This window comes from Eurypyga helias, unplaced genomic scaffold (assembly GCF_000690775.1).
Source record: "Eurypyga helias isolate BGI_N326 unplaced genomic scaffold, ASM69077v1 scaffold28183, whole genome shotgun sequence".
Taxonomy (NCBI): Eukaryota; Metazoa; Chordata; class Aves; order Eurypygiformes; family Eurypygidae; genus Eurypyga; species Eurypyga helias.
This window is the reverse complement of record NW_010242666.1, coordinates 21,060-43,034: the sequence shown is the minus strand read 5'-3', so window position 1 is coordinate 43,034 and position 21,975 is coordinate 21,060. Positions and strand designations below refer to the sequence as shown.

At 41.2% G+C, this 21,975-nt stretch overlaps 1 protein-coding gene across 1 annotated transcript in view; it reads left to right on the top strand.

Moving 5' to 3' along the window:
* Nucleotides 1-671: 671 nt before the first annotated feature.
* The window catches only part of EDRF1 (erythroid differentiation regulatory factor 1), a 25,131-nt gene continuing 3,827 nt past the window's right edge, over nucleotides 672-21,975 (top strand). The window contains exons 1-21 of the mRNA XM_010149150.1: nucleotides 672-877; nucleotides 2,339-2,405; nucleotides 3,305-3,430; nucleotides 4,056-4,180; nucleotides 4,996-5,155; nucleotides 7,195-7,296; nucleotides 7,584-7,705; nucleotides 8,700-8,811; nucleotides 9,543-9,690; nucleotides 9,765-9,873; nucleotides 10,204-10,315; nucleotides 13,145-13,405; nucleotides 14,609-14,680; nucleotides 14,792-14,942; nucleotides 17,193-17,381; nucleotides 18,419-18,619; nucleotides 19,012-19,230; nucleotides 20,041-20,264; nucleotides 20,614-20,772; nucleotides 21,061-21,210; nucleotides 21,852-21,975. The exon at nucleotides 21,852-21,975 is cut by the window's right edge and continues 21 nt beyond it. Of these exons, the coding sequence (XP_010147452.1) occupies nucleotides 2,346-2,405; nucleotides 3,305-3,430; nucleotides 4,056-4,180; nucleotides 4,996-5,155; nucleotides 7,195-7,296; nucleotides 7,584-7,705; nucleotides 8,700-8,811; nucleotides 9,543-9,690; nucleotides 9,765-9,873; nucleotides 10,204-10,315; nucleotides 13,145-13,405; nucleotides 14,609-14,680; nucleotides 14,792-14,942; nucleotides 17,193-17,381; nucleotides 18,419-18,619; nucleotides 19,012-19,230; nucleotides 20,041-20,264; nucleotides 20,614-20,772; nucleotides 21,061-21,210; nucleotides 21,852-21,975 (2,926 nt within the window). The 5' untranslated portion in view covers nucleotides 672-877; nucleotides 2,339-2,345. The remainder of the gene's footprint in view (nucleotides 878-2,338; nucleotides 2,406-3,304; nucleotides 3,431-4,055; nucleotides 4,181-4,995; nucleotides 5,156-7,194; nucleotides 7,297-7,583; nucleotides 7,706-8,699; nucleotides 8,812-9,542; nucleotides 9,691-9,764; nucleotides 9,874-10,203; nucleotides 10,316-13,144; nucleotides 13,406-14,608; nucleotides 14,681-14,791; nucleotides 14,943-17,192; nucleotides 17,382-18,418; nucleotides 18,620-19,011; nucleotides 19,231-20,040; nucleotides 20,265-20,613; nucleotides 20,773-21,060; nucleotides 21,211-21,851) is intronic.

Genomic DNA, 21,975 nt, shown 5'->3' with positions numbered 1-21,975 from the left:
AAACAGCCCACAGTGATGTTCTCAGTTACCTCATAACGCAGCATCCGCTTTCCAGTTGGGCGAGTAAGGGAATGCCGTTGTCAGAGCTGGAGTGCAGCAGCGAACGTACTAATTATGATTAAGCTTTAATTGAAAGCAGTATTTCTGTTGTTGTGCTTAAGTGCGGTGTGCTGCATTGGATTTACATAAGTAGTATCCTGTGGATCTGTTTTTTTCCTGAATATATATCGGTTCAGAGCTCCTGACACAAGTGTGACAGCTGCGTGTTTTGCTGTATGTGAAGAGGAACACGCAGTCATCAGTTTTGCTTATTAGGGTAGAAACGCGCTTAGCTTTAATGTTGGTGTTAGCGAACACTTATTTTCACAAACTCTTGTGGCTTTTGAGGGAATTATGTTGTAGTTTTGGCCTTTCTGAGTAATTCCATATGCCCTGGGGAGCTGACCTTATTATTGCTTTAGCCTTATAAAGTGGAACATAGTCCTGGCGCAAGCGTTGGAATCAGGGTAACCGAAATACTCCTGAGCGTGTGTAGGAGGAAGTTATGAGTGCACGCAGGACTGGGCTTTGGTTACTCACCATTCAAAACACCTTGTCGTAGACCAAGTCTGATAGTTCCAACTGCTATTATTTTGTAAATGAAAGACTAATTTCTCTTGGAAAACCAGGGGACCGTATTGTTTCTTGGAGGCAACGAAGTGAAAAGCAGTGCTGTGGTGAAATACTCGTCTGCCCCGCCACAAGCAGCATTTGCCCGTCTTCAGGAGAAAACGGATTTGAAACTTCCACCTGCCAATTGGTTACGTGAAAGCGCTAAACTGGGACCAGCAGGTACAACCATTCTTGGAAACAGCAAAAAAAGTAAACCGTTTTCAAGGTAAATAACAGCAGGCTCTACTGATTCCAGGCCTTTTAAGAATAATTCTAATGGCAAACTTGGACCCTATGTAATTCCAAGTATAGAGGCTTTACCATAACAACTAGCTATTGCTTTTGCTTAACCATTCTTCCTCTACTTTTCCATCCTTACTTAATTCTCTTCTGTGTACTGTAATCTTCTCTCCTTGTAACTGATTAACGATGCTGGGAATGCTGTTGATTATTTTGTTTTTTTTCAAGTGCATGTTGACACCTTGACTGAGACAGTCAAACTGAATTTGTGTTGTTCCCAGGTTGGCTGTTGGTTGGTTGGCCAAAATCTAACTGGACCAGTTCCACCAGCCTTTCTGCTTTTGATAACAAATGAGGCTCCCCTTGAAAGTTACTGGGCCAATTTATAGCTCCTCTGGGTCTTTTGAGACTGGACCTGGCTAACTAACAGCAAAACAACTTTCATAATCAAGAGTGAACACAGAAGGTGAAATAAGGGGCAAACCCAAAAAGCAGCGTTACCTTTCAGTATGGATGTTTGTTTGAATAGTTGGATGAGTTGAGTTCAGAGTGTTTATAAACAGGCTTAAATCCTGTGCTGAATAAGCAAATGCACATTAAGTCAGCTAGTTAGTGAAATTTAACAGTTTGTGCAGGCTTTGTGTTTAAATCCTCATAATCTGTTTTAGGAGATGTATGTTTTTGAGCAGAGTAACACATTTCTCAGGGCTTTTTGAATTTTTCCTGTTTGTTTTAGATAGGTTTGTTTGTCAAATAGAGGCTGGCAGTTAAATCTGTCTCTAGTGTCGGTAATAAAAAGCCAATAGTGAAAGTGTAACTTTGGTTGCTTGCACATCATGCGTATGTTTGGGTTATAGTAATATCTGGTTTCATTTTAAAGAATGATCTGCACGTTGAAATATTTTAACTTCAATAGCTTGTAATTTAGAGAGGCCTTAATGAAGGTGGATGAAGATGCAGGCATGTGTCTGTTACAACATGTTGGTCAGTTATAGAAAACATAAATAAGAGGTAAAAATAAATGACTGCTGCTAAAATGAAAATATTTAATGTGCTTAGTGCCTTGAGGAGAAGTTCTTTTGAAAATCTGTTCTCATTCTTAATGTTAAAAAAAAAAAATTAAAACTCTTAATTTCTCTAATTTTCCACAGCTGTCTTAAAGACTTTAAGTAGTTCTGATTTTTTGGATATAAACAAGACTTAAACTGCCTTTTAGAACATCTTGAAATTAGATCTAAGCATTCCCAAAGATTCCTTTAAAAAAACTTGCAGAATGTAAAAATGAAATTACTTTGTTAATTAACTCCAGATCTCATTACACCTGGTAATGTTTAGTTAGACTTCTTAATGAAGAAAAGAATTTTCAAAAATTTCATAAGCTTAAAACCCCAGGGCTCTAGTAAATGCCACACAACATTTGTCTCAGATTGTGATATTTTCTAAACAGCTTTGGGATGGCGTACGACTTCATCGACTCAGTTGGAAACGATGTAGATGTTGTCTGCGATTCAGAGGTATGTACAACTTCTCAAGCTCTCCCATGCAAACTCTGATGTTGTGTCTTATTTTAAAGTACTGTTATGGCTCCTTTGTGAATTTGAGGAAGAATAAAGATCCTCTAGTGAAACACATGCAGGACCCCCTAACTTTTGCTCTGTCATTTAAGGGAGTTGTGGTTGCCGAGTAAGAAATGTGGGGAGAAAATTGTATTTCCTGTGAATTTCTGCAAGTGATCTTCAGCTAAAATACACGGTTCAGTGAATGCAGCACATCAGTCTTGCAGTGTAGTTGTCCCATGTGTTTGAAATCAGTTATTTTGATGTGAATTATTACTCTTCAGGCAACTTTTTTTCTTTCTATTCTTAGCTAAAAGAGGTAGTCAACCCCCACACATCTTCTTATTTCCTCTGATTTTTCCCATCTTTTTTGGTGCTGGTAATATCTGTAGAATTCAGAAGAGGTAACATGCATGCACATTTACTGTCTCAGTGTTAATGTTTGACAGATTTTTATTCAGACTTAAATCTCTGTCCATGTTCCTCTGGATATCTGACAAAGTGTCGGTATTCCTGTGGTGAAGTCAAAGCTTTTAACATCCAAACCATCCACTTGTATTTTTTGTGGCTTTTGATGACACCTGGTTTTGATGATCCAAACAGAGTTCATGTTTAAACCATGTATGTGGTTTATACTGACTACTTGGTCTCCTTCTCACTATCATTCATGTTCTCTGACCTCAGTAAATGCAGCTTCTTGTGCAATGGCCATCTCAAAATCACAGGCATTGTAAGTTTTTGTCTGCCCATGCCTCTGCAATGTTAGTAGTGTATTCTTCGCTTAGTTTCCCAAGAATTGTCTTGGCGTGCAGTATTCTTATATTGAATGTTGTCTCTGTTCTCTTTTCTCCTACAAGAATATTAAAAAACTTCTGAAGATACCTTACAGCAAGTCTCACGTGAGCATGGCAGTACACCGCATTGGGCGGACGCTTTTATTGGATGAGCTGGACATTCAAGAGCTCTTCATGAGATCATCTCAGGTTAACCATTGGTTTTTAAGTATGTCATATGGTCCGGATGCATTATTTCAGGAGTAGCGTAGGTAGCAAGAACACGTGTATGTATCAGAATTCCTGAGACCCATACATGAGTATGAAAAGGGCTGTATTTGGCAGCAGCCGGCTGACCCACAAACGGCATCTGATGCCCTATGTTTATGGTACTGTAGGATTAAAATTCCATGTCACACATTCCTGTAATTACCTCAGCATTTCTATACTATTTTATTGATTTTGTTATTAATAAGTGTTTGGTACTGTGTAATCTCTTACGATTTATCTGACTTTCTAATGAAGTCACCATCTCAGTTAGAATGTAACTTTCCTAGAAGATACATTTTCAGTTAAAAAACAAACAAACAAAAAAAAAACAACAAACCCCCCACCAAAATGAAACCAACTCTCATCTCCATCACACCCCCCCCCCCCCCCCCCCCCCAAAAACCAATTCAAGGCTTTAGCTGTGAAGTTATTTTTGGTTTTTTTGGGGGTGGGGGGGTTAAGGGTGTTTTTTGGTGTTGTGGATGAGTAGTCATAAGTTAATAAGACACTTGGTTCACTTTGTGATGCTTCATGCCATTCATTTCATATTTATGACATTGCCTAGACAGGGGACTGGACATGGCTGAAAGAGTTTTATCAAAGGCTGATTGATCAGAAGTGGCAACGGAAAAAGAAAAGTAAAGAACATTGGTACCAGAAGGCTATACTTTCTAAATTTTTGTATTACAGGTAACTGTATGTCTGCGTGAATCTTAGTCTCTACCGCTTACTTTTGCCTGGTTTCTTGTCTTGAAGTAAATGTTAAAATTTCATTATGGTCTGTCTTATTTACTGAGTTATGCTTATGCAGAGGAAATTGAAGGGCAGAATTGGGAAATAACATGTAGATGTTTTTCATAGAATCACAGCACGGTTTGGGTTGGAAGGGACCTTAAAGACCACCCAGTCCCAGCCCCTGCCATGGGCAGGGATACCCTCCACTAGACCAGGTTGCTCCAAGCCTCATCCAGCCTGGCCTTGGACACTTTCAGGGATGGGACATCCACAGCTTCTCTGAGCAACCTGTTCCAGTGCCTCACCACCCTCTGCAGGAAGAATTTCTTCCTGACATCTAATCTATGCCTCCCTGCTTTCAATTTAAACCCCTTACCCCTTGTCCTGTCACTACAGGCCCTTGTAAAAAGTCCCCCCCAGCTTCCTTGTAGCCCCTTCAGGTACTGGAAGGTGCTATAAGGTCTCCCTGGAGCTTTTTAACAGGAACTGAAGTATTTTAAGTATTACAGTATAAAATATGCAGTTAAGTCACCCTTCTTATCTCAGTATTTATTCTGAGAACTGGGTCTGAGGGAGGAACAACTTAAAATCTGCAAGGTAGATTGTGACACCTGTTGTAATATTTTAAGAGTTTGAGCAACTTGTACATATAGCAATCTTACAGTGTATTAGCAAAGTCATTCTTTGAGAACAGTGCATCAAGTATAACAGTTCTGAAGTGGATTCTGTTTGCATATTGTTGACTGAAGTTTTTCATCTTGTTTTGTCAGCATTAATGGTGATGGAGCTGCTCAGCCTGTCCCTTCCACTTCCAAACAGCACCAGGAGGGTCCTGTTTCAGGTGAGAGTGATGAAGCAGGAAGGGCCTCCTGGCCAGCTCCTTTTGAAATGCCTTCTTCATTATCTGAAGATCCAGGTGCCTCTAACCAGGTTAGTGTATATGATGTTTTAAGTGGCACCATGGCTTTTGTAGAGATGTAGATATTGAAAGGCATTCAAAGGTGCTGCTGCAGTATTCTTTGCTGAAAGAAATGAATTAAGGCATTAGAAGGACTTGATGTGCGTGCAGTTTAGCTCAGGCCAGTGCTTCAGAGCTCCAAATTTCAGAGATTATTTTTTTTCTCTCACTGAAACACTACATACGTATTCATCTATGCAGTTTTGGGGAACAAAATGTTCGGCTAGGGGTAGTCATCAATGACTTTACCTGAAGGTAGGAAAATCTGATATGGAGAAGGTGTGTATGGGAGCCTAAGTTTTTGGCCTTTGATTTTTAAAATCTGCCAATAAAAGGAATATGTTGTGGTCCTGAGTTTATTGGGAAAGAGGAAAATGAAGATCTATGAAAATGCTTGCCAAACAGTTAAGTAACATTTACAAATACTTGCCATGAGATTACACAAGTGGAAGCGGGAGACGTTTATAGTAATTAGGCAACAAACTGATAAGTATTAGGCCCTAATCCAGGGTTTCAGTCTGTGGCTAAGCTTATTTGTGAAAACTCTTAATTCCTGTGGCTTTTGAGTAATATAAGTCAGTAATTGATTATGAGAAGTTGAAAGATCTGTTGTATTCAGTCTACAGCAATATAATAATCATAGAATCACAGAATTATTTGGGTGGGAAGGGACCTTAAAGCCCATCCAGTTCCACCCCCCCTGCCACAGGCAGGGACACCTTCCACTAGACCAGGTTGCTCCAAGCCTCATCCAGCCTGGCCTTGGACACTCCCAGGGATGGGGCACCCACAGCTTCTCTGGGCAGCCTGTCTCAGTGCCTCCCCACCCTCTGCAGGAATAACTTCCTCCTTCAATCTAATCTAAATTTACCCTCTTCCAGATAAACCCATTACCCCTTGTCCTATTGCTACAGGCCCTACTAAAAAGTTTGTCCCTATTTTTCTCATAAGCCCCCTTTAAGTTCTGGAACCTGGAAATAAGGTCTCCTCGGAGCCTTCTCCAGGCTGAGCAAGCGCAAATCTCTCAGCCTGTTCCCATGGCAGAGGGGTTCCAGCCCTTGGAGCATCTTTGTGGCCTCCTCTGGACTTGCTTCAACAGCTCCATGTCCTTCTGATGCTGAGGGCTCCACAGCTGGATGCAGCACTCCAGGTGGGGTCTCACCAGAGCAGGATACAGGGGCAGAATCACCTCCCTCACCCTGCTGGCCACGCTTCTCTGGATACAGCCCAGGATACGGTTGGCTTTCTGGGCTGCCAGCGCACACTGCCAGCTCATGTTCAGTTTTTCATCCCCCAGTACCCCAAGTCCTTCTCCTCGGAGCTGCTCTCTATCCACTGTCCACCCAGCCTGTACTTGTGCTGGGATTGCCCCGACCCAGGTGTAGGACCTTGCACTTGGCCCTGTTGAACTTCACGATGCACTAGCTAGACTTAGACGGTATTACCAACTGGCACACCAAATGACTTGGTCAGCTAACTTATGAAAGCTCTAAGCTAAATTATCCATGAAACTGTAACTGTGTGTGTCATGGTGTAGTAATAGCCTAAAGTGGAGACATGTTTCAGTACTTCAAGGCTTTTAGAAAAAGGACTGCTGCTCTTTTCCACCTTCTTGAGGAACTACTGCCTAATACAGCAGATTGTACAAATGCACAACAGCTTCTTTATCATAAACAGTGTCATTTAATTTATAAATAAGATGTCAGGGTAGAGGTTATATGTTCTGGAGACAGATCATCTGGTGCTGATCCTGCGGTAATAAAGTGTTTCTGTGAAAACTTTTACTTTTTTCTGAAACCTATGATACCATAAAGTACAAAATTTTGATACCACCTATAGAAAACAAGTTTTCTAGTTGCTGACTAGAGTCTTTGTAGTTTAGTAAATATTTATTTAAAAATGTTAGAGGTAAAAGTTTTCCTTATATGCTTTTGTTGTTCAAAAAATTTTTTTGAATGGCTTAACTGTACCTCAGCAGCAGAATCACTCCTTATCCTTGTGCTTTTCACAGGGAAGTGTGCCTCTTGAACCCTCATATATAGTGGGGCATGTGGCCTCAGCCCCCAAAGAACAAAACCTGACTACTTTGTTCAATGACGGGGAAAACAGTCAGGTATGCTGTATGTGAAATCTGAGCTCCAACACTGAACCCTCAATCAGACACTTGAAAATTTGATCTAAATTGGAACCAAGAGAAAAAACTAAGCCTTCCGTAGAAGTAGCTTTTGTGGCATCTGTGATCTCAGTCTTTTAAGTTAATGTGACTGCGTAGCATAGTTCATTATGTGCTGTCTTTTATTTGCTGCTTTTGCTTCTTACTTTCTCATAATTCTGCAGAACGTCATAGAGAACATGTTTTACAACAGTGATTTATAGACTTTTTTTTTTCTGTTAATGAAGGGACTTAAAAATGACTTTGTTCGTAATATCTTGTGGACCTTTGAAGACATCCACATGTTAGTAGGGTCAAATATGCCTATATTTGGCGGTGGGAGATACCCTGCTGTGAGCTTGCGTCTCAGGTGAGTTTTGAAGTTTAATATATGCCAGCCTTGACTGACTCGTTACTTTGCTTCCTCTTGAGCTATCATCATTTTGTTTGCTTGACTCTAACTTTTTTTTTTAAACTGCACATAAATATTAAAATTCCTGCTTTAGACTTAAAGAGTGATGGCATTGTCCAGTGCTGGAAAACGCAAACAGTCCCAGTGCCACGTCACTGCTCTGGGAATCGAGATGCTCTGCCCTTTGTCTGGCTCTATAACTAAACTCTGTTATGAACTACTGGTGGTTTGTAACCTTTCTTGACCTCCGTGTGAATGTTGAGTGTTCAACCCTTCTGTGTATCTAATCCTTAACTTCATTCTATTGCTGTTTTATAAAAGAGAGTACTAATATTTCTCCTACTGGGATTCTGAATTTCAGTAACAGTTAGTTGTGCACTTCATAAAGTACCTAAAGCTTGTGACTATAGTAGTTCTCCCTTCTGACTGTCATACTGTCACTAACAGTTGATCACGCAATTACCAGTCTTTCTGCTCCTGTCTGTGTACAGGCAAAGAATGTGCAAAACCTTGAAACTCATTTGGTGTATTTATCACCTTTTTAAGACACATCTAGGAGTTAGCTGTACCTTGCTCTGCAGGGAGTTTTGGAGGTCTGGGCCAAGGCTTGCTCTATTATTAGTTGCAGCTAATACTGCTGTTCCTTTACAACTTCTTAAGTACTTACTACCTCCGTAATAGTGACATATGAAGGTGGTTAATGTTAGTATGTGTATAGGCAAAAATGCAAAATTGGTGAGGGGATGTGAGTGTATTCAGCAGAGATCAGTACTTCTGTCTTGTTTGTACAACTCTCATTTCCTGCCTTAAAACCTAACAGTTCACAAATAATTGTTTTTGGCATCTGACCACTCTCAGGTGGCTTAAATCTAAATCCCATTAGTAAACATCCCTAATGTTTTTCAGAAGAGTAAATAAAGACTTAAGTAACACTAGAAATAATTGGTTTTAGGGATAACAACAAGCCAATAAATGTGCTGACAGGAATTGACTATTGGTTGGACAACTTAATATGCAACGTACCAGAGCTTGTGATGTGCTTTCACGTCAACGGAATTGTTCAGGTAAGTCTGGACCGTTGTGTTACGCCTAGTTCGTCCGTTCTTCGGTTTCTGGAATTGCTGCAGTTGTAACAGATCCCTTTCTGATCTTACTGTTCTGGAAGAAAGATGACAAAAATCCTTTATCGCAGAATGAGAAGTTCCACACAGCTTGCGAGAGTCATCCACGCATAGTATGTTCTCTTTTCTTCTCCCTGCCATGCGTGCAAGATTCCTCCTTCTCCCGATGTATGAATAAAGGCAAAAATAAAAATTGTAGCAGCAGAAAAACATCAGTTTCTTGCATCTTAAAATCTGTTCCGTTCACTTTCCACCTTAGATGTAGGCTGTTAAAATTTCTGTTTATATTTACAGTTTTACAATAGACCACGCAACCCAGTTGAGTTTCTGTTGTAAGTAGCTACCTGCTACCAGGTGCTAGGCTGACTGGGTTTCAGTGAAGTAATAGGTGCTGCACCTTCACCACTTTTTTCCTCCCCACCTTTTGTTGTCCATTTACTTCACCATGTTTGTCATAGAAATCCTTTTAAAACTTCCATTGAGTAGTATAATCAAGATGTGCTTCCTTTTAAAACAAATCCTAGAAATTAACTCAAATTATCATGACGCTGTACCCGAACAGTGGCCTTTGTTTCTTCTAGCAGTTGATAGACACACTGATCTATAGATTTTGGGGGGGAAACAGGCAGCAGAAAACTCTCCTAATCTTGAGTTTTAATATATATTCTTTGCAGAAATATGAAATGATCAAGACTGAAGATATTCCCAATTTGGAAAACTCTAATTTTTCTACCAAAGTGATAAAAGATATTGCTCAAAATATTTTATCTTTTCTGAAATCAAATTGCACCAAAGAAGGACATACTTATTGGTTATTTAAGGGTAAGTAGATTAACATCAATTTGATAAGATGTATGGTAATGTCATGTTGATTAATGAAAGGTCTTATCTTTCAGCAAGTGGAAGTGATATAGTAAAGCTCTATGACCTTACCACCCTTTGTGAAGAGACAGAAGACAAATACCAAAACCCTTTTACAATGCCGGTGGCAATTCTTCTATACAAGTGAGTTTTTAATCATTTTTGTTGTAATGCTTTAGTTCTTGGTCTGTGTTCTCAAATACAACTGCACAAAAACCATGATGAAAAGAAAATGCATGAAATTAATATCTGTCACAAATAAGCTTGGTTAAGCCTCAGTCCCACTAAATCAAAGAAGACTTCCTCCTTTTCACTGTTTCTCCACATAAACCTCATTCTTGCTGAGTAAGTCTTGTAGACCCATTGTAAAGTTTGGTAGATCTCTGTTTGCAGTAGTATTGTCTAAAGCTTTTCTTTTCTTCTAGCATGGATATATTATCCAGGGATTTAGTATTTTCTCCAACTTTCTTTTAGAGTTGCTTGCAATATGATGCTGAAGAAAAACCAGAACAAGAAACACTATGGCACTATCAGAACGCTGCTCCTTAATTGTCTCAAGTTATTGGACAATGGCAGACATCCTCAAGTAAGAATTATGTGTTTTCTTGTAGCTTTTCAAGAGCTTCTGTTGGGACATTGAGAAAGTTACTCTTTCTGTTTGCATAAGATCCTTCTCTCATTTGCCTCTTGTGATCTATAAGCTTTTAGAACAGGTAATAGTCATTCTTTACCAGTTGGCTTTTATTTTCTTCTGAACTTGATCAGGCTTGAATCCTTTTGCCTTTCTTTATGCGATTTTTGTAACTTGGTAAGTAACTTTTTAGTAGGGCAGGGGGGCTGTTTATTTGAGCTGGTTAATTGGATTTATACTGCACAGTGGTGGCCTCCTTAGCAGTTGTGTGTTGGTTCAGGAAACAGCCTGGTAGAATAATGAGTTTTCTGAGATTATTTTTTTTTTCTTCTAACACCTCTACAAAACACCCTCTGAAAATACACAAGAAACGTAGGATGTTGGGATGGCAGTTCAGACGAATGTCTCATGCCAGCAGGCGGCTGTTCTGGTGGGAAGCTGACGTAGCTGACATGGCGGGGCAGTGCTGTCAGGAGAACTTGCATCTTGGTTCTGCTCTGTATGAAGCTGCTGGGCTGTGTTCTGGCCTGGTCTCACTGGACTCCAGCAGAACCAGGAGCTAGAACGTGCCCTTTAGCACCAGGAACTGGAAGTTACCATGCTTCCCTGAAGAGGGCTTCACTGTCAGTAAATGTCATACTCCTTTTGAACAGTTGGAAGTGGAGAGGATATTGGGATATTGGACATGGTTTTTTTATGTGACTTTTTAATTCCCTCTCTCTGTGTTTTAGAAATTACTCTTGATGCTTTTATATTCAGAAAGTTCAGGAAGTGAAATGCTGGAGTTGATATCCCCAAGGTGAATTTCAGGGGAGTTAATTGCACATTCTTCCCTCAACTTTCACTTGGCATTGGTGTGGGAGGGGGGAAGCATCTTGAAAGCAAGGGATTTGACTGTAGAAGTGTGTCCTTGAACTTCTGCCCTGTCATAATCACTCTGTGTGCGCATGAAGCAATAATGCAAGTCTTCTGGCAATCAGATCCTTCTTAAGGTGCCTAAATCCAAAAGTTCAAGCCTGAAAGCTATTACTTAATATTGGCATAACCCTGGAGTCAGTAATTTAAGGTGGGGCCTAAGCACTTCCTATGAAACTGGTCATTCCAGTTCAGGGATGAGGTGCCTGAAAGCAGGTCACTTCAAGGCATGTATGTATGGCGTGTGCTTGGTTCTGGGTTTTTTAAACCGCATCTGATCCATATTTCTTAGCAGATGACTGATGTCTTAGTGTCAAAATTCCTCGTGATAGGAGTGTGAGAGCAGCCTGAGCAGGAGTTCAGTCCTCAAGTAAGCTTAAGGTAGAAAGAAAAGGGCTTAACACTTATTGCACAGATTACTATTTTATTGTTCTGACTGACTTAATTGCCAGGTGTGTTTATGGTGCCAAAACAACCTTTTCTCTTAAGTACTACTGCTCTTAGAGGGAGAAGCATATGTACATGTACCTATAGCGTGTACATGTATTTCCTCTCTAGCTTAGTCGTTGACACACTCTGGGGCTGGGCCAGGTTGGCTTCCAGGTGTTGATGTTCCTTCTCCGTGGAACGGGGGGAGTTTACGGAGTAACACGCACAGGGCTGGGAGTAGTCAGGCAGTAAACAAGGTTGAACTTGGGTACATCTTGCCTCAAGGCTTTTTATTTCAATATAAAGCCACAGTGAAGCAGAGGGCATGCTGCTTGTTTTAGGCAGTCACCAGCATGTGGTGTATTTCTCCTGACTTACTGCAGAGTTTAATTTCCTTGCTTGCTGTAAAAACCAAGCAACAGTTACCTCCACAGGTATATGCTGCTTGTGCCTTGTTTGACCTCTTCGTTTTCAGTTTGAATCTCTTATTCCTTGGGTTGTCTGTGTTAGTTGGTTTTGAGAAGTTGAAATGGACTTCTTCATGCTCTGAATGTTTAGTGTTATGAGTGTTGCTGCTGCTATAGGATAGCTTTTAAAAGCTTGTATCCAGTATCTCCTCATCCATGGATGTATTTTGATACTCTGGCAGTGTATAAATATTAAAGTACATACATAATAAACAGAAGATGCAGGGAGAGATGAAATGCACGCTCCTGAATGCTTAGCCCTCACAGAACATCACTTTTCTTACTTCCTTGTTTTTCTTCTTAAAACAGCAGTCCAGAGAAGAGGAGGAGTAAATACCTCCTTACCATCAACTACAAAGAGAGCTGCTGGGTTTTATTTTTTTTTTTTTTTCTAATGGCAGATTTTACCTTTTTGCCTGACCTAGACCAGAAGCAGAGACGGTAAAAGCTGCTCTGGAATGCAGTGTAGCTGCAGTTGGAGTGAACCTGTAAAACTCAAATGTTGTTGAACAAGGAGCTGATTAGGATTGTGCTCAGAAGTGGTAAATCGGATGATCAAGAGCTGGCCTTATTTAGGTATTTTTAGTTTAAGAAGAAAAACAAAGCCACCTTGGCCATGGTGGCCTGTGTTCCCAGTTTTTACCTTTATGCTTTCACTTGCCAAACAAGAGACTTTCTTAGCTGGCGGTTAAAACTAAGTGTGGGCAAGCTTGGTTGCAGGGGCTGCGTGCACATGTACGGATAGCGGAGAAGATCCTGTCTCCAGTCATTTGCTGCTTAAACATTGATAAAATTCAGTGCCCAAAAATATGGTCATACAGTGTGTGTGGGTGTGTGTACAGGCTGTGTTTACAGTTTATCAAACACACTTGCGTGTACTGTTTATTCTAAGACAAACCGTGTTGATGTTGCCTCTCAAGAAAAATTTAACTTGAAAACAAATCACTAATTTTCTTCCCTCTTATTTAAAAAGATTATTGCTTCAGCAAACTACATGTTATCAGAGCTTTTTCAGCTGGATGAACCTAAAAAAGAAGACAGTACAGACTTCACTATAAATGGAAATTCCGATGAAAGTTACAGCGAGGAAGAGGAAGAAATGCCAGACAGTGATGAAAATGGGTCTTACAGTAACAGTTCTGACCCACCAGATGACAATAAAGCAGTGGCTATAATCAAATCTGTTGGAGAGTTGTCAGTACCAGAAAAATACAAGTCTGTTCATCGGATACGTGTAAGTGAAGCTGTGATTTTTTTTTTTAAGTATTTTCTTGAAAGATTCAGTTGGTGTAGCAAGGTTTGTTACTGAAATTCAGTTGTCTGTTAGTGTTGTCTTCAGGTTAACTGAAGCAGTGGGGAAAGAAACTTTCCATGAGCTGCTCCTAAAATTTGAGAACTTTGAATTTGATAGTATAGCAGGTTTAATGTAGGTTTTCCCCTGCTGTCTTGCACGTGTCCTTTCTGGCTTGACTCTGCATTCGTGGTTACAGGAAAAATTATTCCTGTCATGGGAACAGAGAGAATATTGCCAGCTGTGGCTGTGTGTAAGAGCTGTAGGTGACCACAGGTTTGTGTGGGTACCCAGGTTATCTTAGTACTTTTTTCTGGAACAATATTAGCAATTGTTTCTTTTTCTGGGAGTGTCAGGTACTTCATATGCACAGACTTAGTCTGTTGGTTCCCCTCTTTGATTTGTCTTTCCAAGGTAACTGGTCAGAATACAGCAACTTGATTTCCTTGAAATTTTGGTTATAGTTATAGAGGAGTACAGGAACTGTCCATAGCCATTTGCTTCTGATGTTTTACTTCCCTCTGTGGGGCAGCTTATGAAATAACTCTCATTGGTCAAAAGCGAAACCTTTGTTTCTAACCTCTGTGCTGAGGAGCAAAGAACAAGGTTTCCTAAAAAAAGGTGTGTAACTCTCATTGCTGTCTTTAATTTCTAACACTTCAAGGTCCACCAGCTGAAAATACAACTACTTGTACAAGCTTTCCATTTCCCCTTTCTACTCCCTCTTCTTTACCCAGTAGAAAACAAAAATGCAAACCCCCAGAAGCCCTTGAGGCACTGACTTGACACAAGTGCAGCTTTGATGTACAGGCTGAGGAAATGATTTCTGTGTAGTACTGAACCTCCTTATCTTCCTGGGTCTGCAGTGCAGACCATCTGTGGGTGCTTCTGTAGTTACTGTTACGGAGTAGTCATCTCACCTCTTCTCTTCACTGTCTTTGGCATTGCCAGGGGAGACCAAGGGTGGATGACCGAGTGTAGGAAAGAAGTACAGGGACACTTCATAATGTAGAGTTCAGCTGTTCCTCTAACAGGTTACCTTAATGCTGTCCCTCACGTGCCTCTTCAAGCCGGCAATTTTGACATTTCATGTGTTGAATGTTTTTTTTCTCTTCTTACTCCTCCCCTGCTGCCCACTCCGTGAAGCCTAGCTGTGCCTTTCCCGTCTGCCATGGCACCGAGGAGCGCTGCAGGCTAGTGCTCAACTACGTCCTGGAGGTAGGTTACCATCAACTTGCTGATGGCTTACCTAGTACCCCATTCTTGATGTATTATGTATTTTCTTTCAAGGTAGATTTGAATTATTTTACTTTTTTCCCCTTCCTGCAGGGTTTGAAGTCTGTTGACAGCAGTGTTAAAAAAGAGGGTGACCTTCCTGCAGCTGACCCCAGCACGCCAATCCCCTTGAAATACGAAGATGAATCCACCAGTGGTGGTCCCGAGTGTCTGGAAAAGCAGATGGCCTTATTTTTAGACAAAAGTAAGTTGTATTGTTGTGTAAATAAGACCTTTCTAGTGCCAACACAGACTGCTGATGCTTTATTTTCATTGTTAAAACAGCGTATTTCTAAGTCACTGATTACACTATTGCCTAGGCAAAAGTTCTTGCAGAAGATGGGAGAACAGTCTGGTCCTTTTTAAATATGAAAAGAATAGCTCCTTTGGGGTGTTGTGCATATCAGAGCATCTCTTATTAGTAAACACATAATGTTACTGGACCTCATTTAGATGTGGCTCATAGAAGACGTCCATAAGGGCTTAGTGTTTTGGGATTTGGTATCTTTGTAAGTTGTGGGGATTGTTTTAAGGCAGTCTTTATTCTTTCTTTGACTTGGAAGTTTTGTGAAGGAACTTCTCACTTCTGAAGTGTTTTTCCTACCTTATGCTTGCTGCTGGACTGCATCTAAAACATTAACTGGGGTTTTTGTTTTCTCATACCTCTGCAGTTATGGAAGGGAGCTGGAAATAAAGATGTTCTGTTTGGTTGAATACTCAAACTCCAGAAGTTTCAGACTATAGTCAGGCTATCTCATTTTTACTCTGGAGTGTCATAAAAGGGCATAGGAAAGACTCCTCAAAGTAGTAGAGTTCTCTGCAGGGCAAGAAGCCCTATAAGTGAAACTCAGAAATAAATCTGTCTTGAATATTTTTAGTTCTTAATTCTTTTCTTTCTCTTCCCTTCCCCCTTTGAAAAACTCTAAATAATAAGCACATTCGGCTTTGAGTTATTCCTTTGTGTTTTCATGTTTCCTTTCCAATTTTATGATTATCTCTTGAGTGACAATGAGCTGCTAGCTACCTAGCATTAGCATGAAGGTTCTCTTGGTCTTTGATCAGATACGTGGCCCGTGGAATATAACAGCTCCATCGTGGGGTTGAGGGCACATAAATACTGCACAGGCCTGTTAATGGGGACTGTGGAGCTAATTGTTACTAAGGTTTACCAGGGACTCTTCCTTAGGTCAGCTCTGCAAGAACAGGGCACTGCTTTCGGGTCTCCTGTTGCCAGGCTCTGTCTCCTGCCCTTGCCGTTTGGAAGGGATGACATGTTGCAGTTGCTTGCCAGCTGGCAAGGAGAGTGTCCGCATGTTAACTTCTCCTGTTTAGAAACAAGGGTTTCCTGGGGGACAGGGGAGATAAATATTGCACAAATTTCAACAGAAGTTACTAGATTTCTGGATTTGTGCTGGTATTCTTCCCTTAACTAGCAATGGTGCTACTTATTTACATCATAAGGATTGAATTCAACCTAGAGAAAACTGGTTCAAACATAAGGGAGAAGCTTTTGCTTCTCTGGTATGTGGGTTTGTTTGTGATGCAAAGTATGGAGTTTCTCTGCAGGCATAGAAAGGATAAGTGCTTTTAATTCTTGAATTTCTAACTTGAAGAAAACTCCTTCTGAATAGTATATGGGTACACTATACAGGCATTCTGGGTCTTTAACTACATGAGTTGTTGCTGAATTAGATTTGTCCTTGTCCTGATGTGGACATGTAGTCCTAGACTTAATAAAGACACTGAGCTTGCGAGTCAGGACTTTTAGATCCGCCTGTAAACTAGAGACTCGTTTCTGTATGCAGATATTACCCAAGGACAGAATTTTATCCTGATGTGCCTCATTCTCTCTCTCTCTCTCTGGTTCCATGACCACTGCAGCATCGAAGAAGGAACCTTCATCATAGTACGCTGAGGATGTCTTAGAACTAGTGTGAGAGAGACATTGGTTTTCCTTGCAGGAAGGAGCAGGTTATTCCATTCTTTCAGTGCAGGAGTCTAAACCCACAGATGGAGGCTTTCTTGCTTTGAGACTGTTCATGCAGAAATAGAGCATATGTGATGTTCACCATCAAAACCTTACAATAAATTATGACTGGGGCTTTCCTGTTCTTTTCTACTGCTACCTAATGGAATAGTCTTGGCTGCTGCACCTGTGTTTCAAAGCTGTTCCAAGTGTGAGAGGTTAGCTGCTTTGCCACTGCTCCCTCTATTTGAGCATCCCCCTGTCAGGTATTGAAGCATCCAACTGTCGGGTGGAGCGCGTGGAAGCGTTCCAAGTACTGGGTCCATTTTGCAGATGAAAAATGTAGTAGCAGACACATTGGCACAGATCCTCATGCAGGGCGGTAATAAGGCGATTTGCATTCTGTCCGTACGCTGATGGAGTTGTGTCCAACCGCTGGCATGTGTTATGGAGATGAGATTTACTGATGAGGTTCTGTTCCTGTTACAGTGGGCTCCTTTCAGAAGGGTAAGCATTCCAGTCAGTCAGGTATGATTCCTGGATCGTGGCAGTATAAAATGAAACTCCAGCTCATTCTGAAATCATCAAAGGCTTATTATGTCCTGTCTGATGCCGCTATGATTCTACAGAAATACGGGAGAGCGTTACGATACATCAAGCTGGCTTTGCAGTGCCACGGTAAGTTGTTAGAATGTATTTGTCGTTTGTGCCATCGCCTGCGTACGCCTTTCACGATACTTACCTTGCGCGTCATTTGTCCTAGTGGTACGCGGTGACAAGTCTGACAGCCGTCAGTTTAGTTAAACTGAGGTCTACCTCGTTATTCCAGAGGGATGTCTGTAGTCGGAATAGCTCCTGTCTCTGGTAGAAAGGTGCTCCCACTCTGTCAGAGTGGGAAACGTAGAGTGCAGCTTTGGTGCTTCAGAGTGCTGAAGTTGGGAGAGTCGGTGCCGGTGCCAAGACCAAGCTAATATTCTGTGGGCTCAGTGCTATTGCAGGTGTGCTATTTCCCTGGAAATGCCTGGTGGTTCCCATTTCACTTAAAAATATTCCTGATGCTCAGACATGCCAGACTTGTTCATCAGCTGAGCTGGATATTTCTCTAAAATGAAATACATGATCGGGTGTTACCGAGGAAGATGAAGGAAGTAATACCAGGCAGTTTGGAATATTACTGCAGCAATGAAAATAACCAATCAGAAAACGCCGTTAGCTTAGTACTGGTGCTGCTGTTTTGCACCTGTATAGGTAGGGCTTCGGGTGGGGGAAGAGTCCCTTATAAAGCAGGGACACTTATCTTAACGCAAAGCATCGATGTGCTTAGCAATAACTCAAAGCACTCTTCAGCTTTCACTCTTCTAAAGACCTGAGAGGCAAGTTTAAACTGTACCTCTTGGAAACTATTGTTTCAGACTGCATCTCACCTGAGTTCAGCTGTAGAAGGTCAGTTTCCATTTAGTCAAATCTGAGATCAGCATTCATAATTACCAGGTTCGCTACTCATCTTGGACAGCAGAGTTGCTCTTCTGAAGCTGTCAGCTCTGTGGAGCAACCATGACTTTAAAATAGGTTTGTTCTTAGAAGAACATGTGTTGTCTGCATAAAGAGAATGTGTCACAGCTAACAAAACCCAGTTATATTGTCAGTGTCAAACTTCTTGATGTTTAATTCTTTCTTTTCCCTCTCTCTCATCCATGGGAATTTTTTTCTGGTAGATACCTACTGTTGTCTCTGCGCCAGCATGCTTCCTGAAGTATTGGCATTCCTTTGTCAGTGTTTAACCCTTTGTGGAGACATCCAGTTAATGCTTGCTCAGAACGCAAACAACAGAGCAGCCTATCTTGAAGAATATAGTTACCAGACAAAAGAAGATCAGGAAATATTACACAGTCTTCACAGAGAATCCAGGTGCCAAGGTATGATACTGATACAAGTAACAAGATACAAAGCAGGTCGATTATGTGACAGGCACGTGTAATTTCATTGTGCTTCCTCAAAGCCCTGCGCCAGTATCATTGCTGGAGGAGGGTTTATTCCGCTTCAGTTGTTTTCTCTTTGGACAAAGCTTGCTGTGCCTGTCATAAGCAATATCTAACCCAGTTCCTTGTATGACATCCCTGAAGCTGGAAAATAAGACAGTGGTGGTTTAAGTAATGGGGAAATCATGCTTATGTGTAGAAATTGTGGGAGCGTTCTGACATGGGGCTTATACTTAATCTAGAGACGAATTCCCAAAATGCTGTTCATGCCAGGTTAAGGTTTGTTTGGAAATACCGCTTGACACGCAGGCTTCATGTTTGTTTCCTAGTGTTTGCCTGGGCTACGGACTTGTGTACAGACTTGGAATGCCAACTTTCTGTCAGCTGTAAATGTTACGAAGCAGCTTATGAAATTTTACTTTTCAGTAATTTAAAAAATCAAAATCCAGAGCAGCGTATACAGGTGCTAAAGAGGATGGGGAATATCAGGAACGAGATCGGAGTGTTTTACATGAACCAGGCTGCTGCAGTGCAGACGGAGAGAGTGGGCAAGTATTCTTTTTCACCTCGTGCTATTCCATGGAGCTACCCCAATGATTGTGTGCGTTAGCAGCGCGAGAAGTCTTAAGTGTTTCTGGTTACAAAGATGAAACTTCAAGAACTTTGTAGGAAATACTTTACTGTAATTGATGTTATATAACTGTAATGTCCATTTTAAACACATGTCTACAGTAGATGACTCTGGCTTGTTCATTGTACTTAATTGAGCCTAAACTGAATAATGGAATCTGAGGTGTTGGAGAACTTCTCTTGAAGTGTGTAAAATCCACACAATGGGAACTTCAAACCAACTCTGTTATAGAAGGCCAGCATGAACAAGCATAAGCTTAATTTTAACATTATAGTTTCAGTGAAGTCAGTCTATTGATTTTTTGGTGAGTAAATCCTGGGAGACTTCGCTTTTGGGTATTTTGGGGTTTTATTTTGTGGTTTTGGTTTTTAATTTGCCTAAACTTCCTTGTAGGGTAGGGTGTTTGGGCTTTTGCTTTTTGAAAGCAAATCCAATAATGTCTTGTCTGTAAGAGTTATAAACTACAACAAATTAGATGCTGGTGGTTTTATCCTGTTAATTGCCCATGGGTTTTGTGTGTCATGTTATCACAATTCTTGTGAAAGTGTACTATGTGTAACAGTGCACTTAGCTATGAAGATTTTTTGTGTTTGAGATAGAGTATTTTCCATGAATTGGGCCTTCAGAATCTGTTGGCACCCTTGAATTTGAAAAGGTCATAATAAGATACTGAACAAACATTTCTAAAACTTTGAATGAGGTCGTAAGCCTTGTGTCTTAACTCTAGTGAGCAAAAATGTGTCGACGACAGAGCAGCAGCTCTGGAAGAAAAGCTTCTCTTGCTTTGAAGAAGGAATTCAGAATTTTGAGTCAATCGACGATGCAACCAATGCTGCTCTGCTGCTGTGCAACACAGGAAGACTGATGCGAATTTGCGCTCAGGCACACTGCGCAGCTGAAGGAGACTTCAAAAGGGAGTTTTCCCCAGAAGAGGCCCTCTATTACAATAAGGTAACTCCTACTGTTTTTAGGCTGGCCTGTACCCTAATACCCCTCCTGCTGTAGAGCATCTCTGTAAATGTCTGAGTCTCGATGTCATAACTTGGGATGCTCTCCTGCTTTCATGTAATCCTAAACCCTCGCGGTGGAGGTTTGATGTGCTGTGAGATTCAGCCCCTGATGTTTAATAGACTGCAGGACCACACACGAGGGAGATAGACATCTGTGGTCAGGATTAGAGTTGTGACCGAAATGGGATTGAGGAAAACACCCAAGGTGGCTCAGACAGCTGAATTTGGAATGCTTCCTTGAGAGTGAGTAAAGCAGTAACCACGTATGTGTATCGGTTTGTGATCTGTAGGCTATTGACTACTACCTGAAGGCATTAAGATCGCTGGGTAAGAGAGATGTGCATCCGGCTGTCTGGGATTCTGTGAACTGGGAGCTGTCTACTACGTATTTCACTATGGCAACTCTGCAGCAGGATTATGCTCCACTGTCTCGAAAGGCTCAGGAACAGGTAACGGACATCTGGTCAGATGTGTGTGACAATATCTGGTAAAATAAGCTATCGCCTTCCTGAAAAACTGAATGGCAAGCTAAACTGATACTGGAATAACTTGCAAACCGTCATTAGACTGAAGAACTCTTGTGAAATCTTCTTGCAAACCCTAAAATGTTTAGTCACTTGTATTTTTAAGGTTTTGCTTAATGAAAAGATAGCGCTGTCATGTTATGTAACCCTTGTACTTGCATGTACTGGTCTTCCAGTTTCAGAGTAATCACACCACATCTTTTTCTTTTGTAGATAGAGAAGGAAGTGAGTGAAGCCATGATGAAGTCCTTGAAGTACTGTGACGTGGATACGGTGTCTCCACGACAGCCTCTCTGCCAGTACCGGGCTGCAACCATCCACCACCGGCTGGCTTCGATGTACCACAGCTGCCTGAGGAACCAGGTATGGGTACAGCTGGTTCTGTTTCTCTGTACAGATTCCATACTAAACACATCCACTGTGTGTGGAGGTTGATCTTAACTAAATATGTCCCAGCTACAGGTACTAAAATGATTTAATAAAAGAAGTGCGAGGTGGTTTCTTTGCAAATCACTGTGAAATAGAATGTTACTTTGAAGAGCAGCCTGTCCTTTTAAGGAGTGTATCGAGCTTTGTGGCTCTGACTGTTGTAGGTAGTTCCATGCTCTCCTAACAGAAGCCATTCACGATTAGTATTTTCTTTGCTTTGGTTTTATGTCCAAGCCACTCATCTGACACTTAGCATGTGATTGATTAAAGCCTTAGTGCAGACTTGCATGTTGCTTTCTGATTTTTCTTTTTCCCCCAAGTATGACTCGTTATGGTTAACTTAAATTCTACTTGGCGTGAATTGTTAGCGTTCGCTATGAAATTATACCAGCTTTGAAGATGGCAGGCTGGTGAGGTATTCTAGAAACAAGCAGAGATTGAGCTGAACCACTGTTAAAGGAACTGGGGAACAACTGTTGGTACCCCGTGTACCAACATACGCAGTTTCTTCCAGTGGTTCCCTCGTGAACATACAAACTGCCTGGGATTTACTGTGTACCCTGCTTTGGGTGCAGGTTGGTGATGAGCATTTGAGGAAACAACACCGAATACTTGCTGATCTTCATTATAGTAAAGCAGTACGACTCTTCCAACTCTTGAAGGATGCACCCTGCGAGTTCCTCCGTGTGCAGCTGGAAA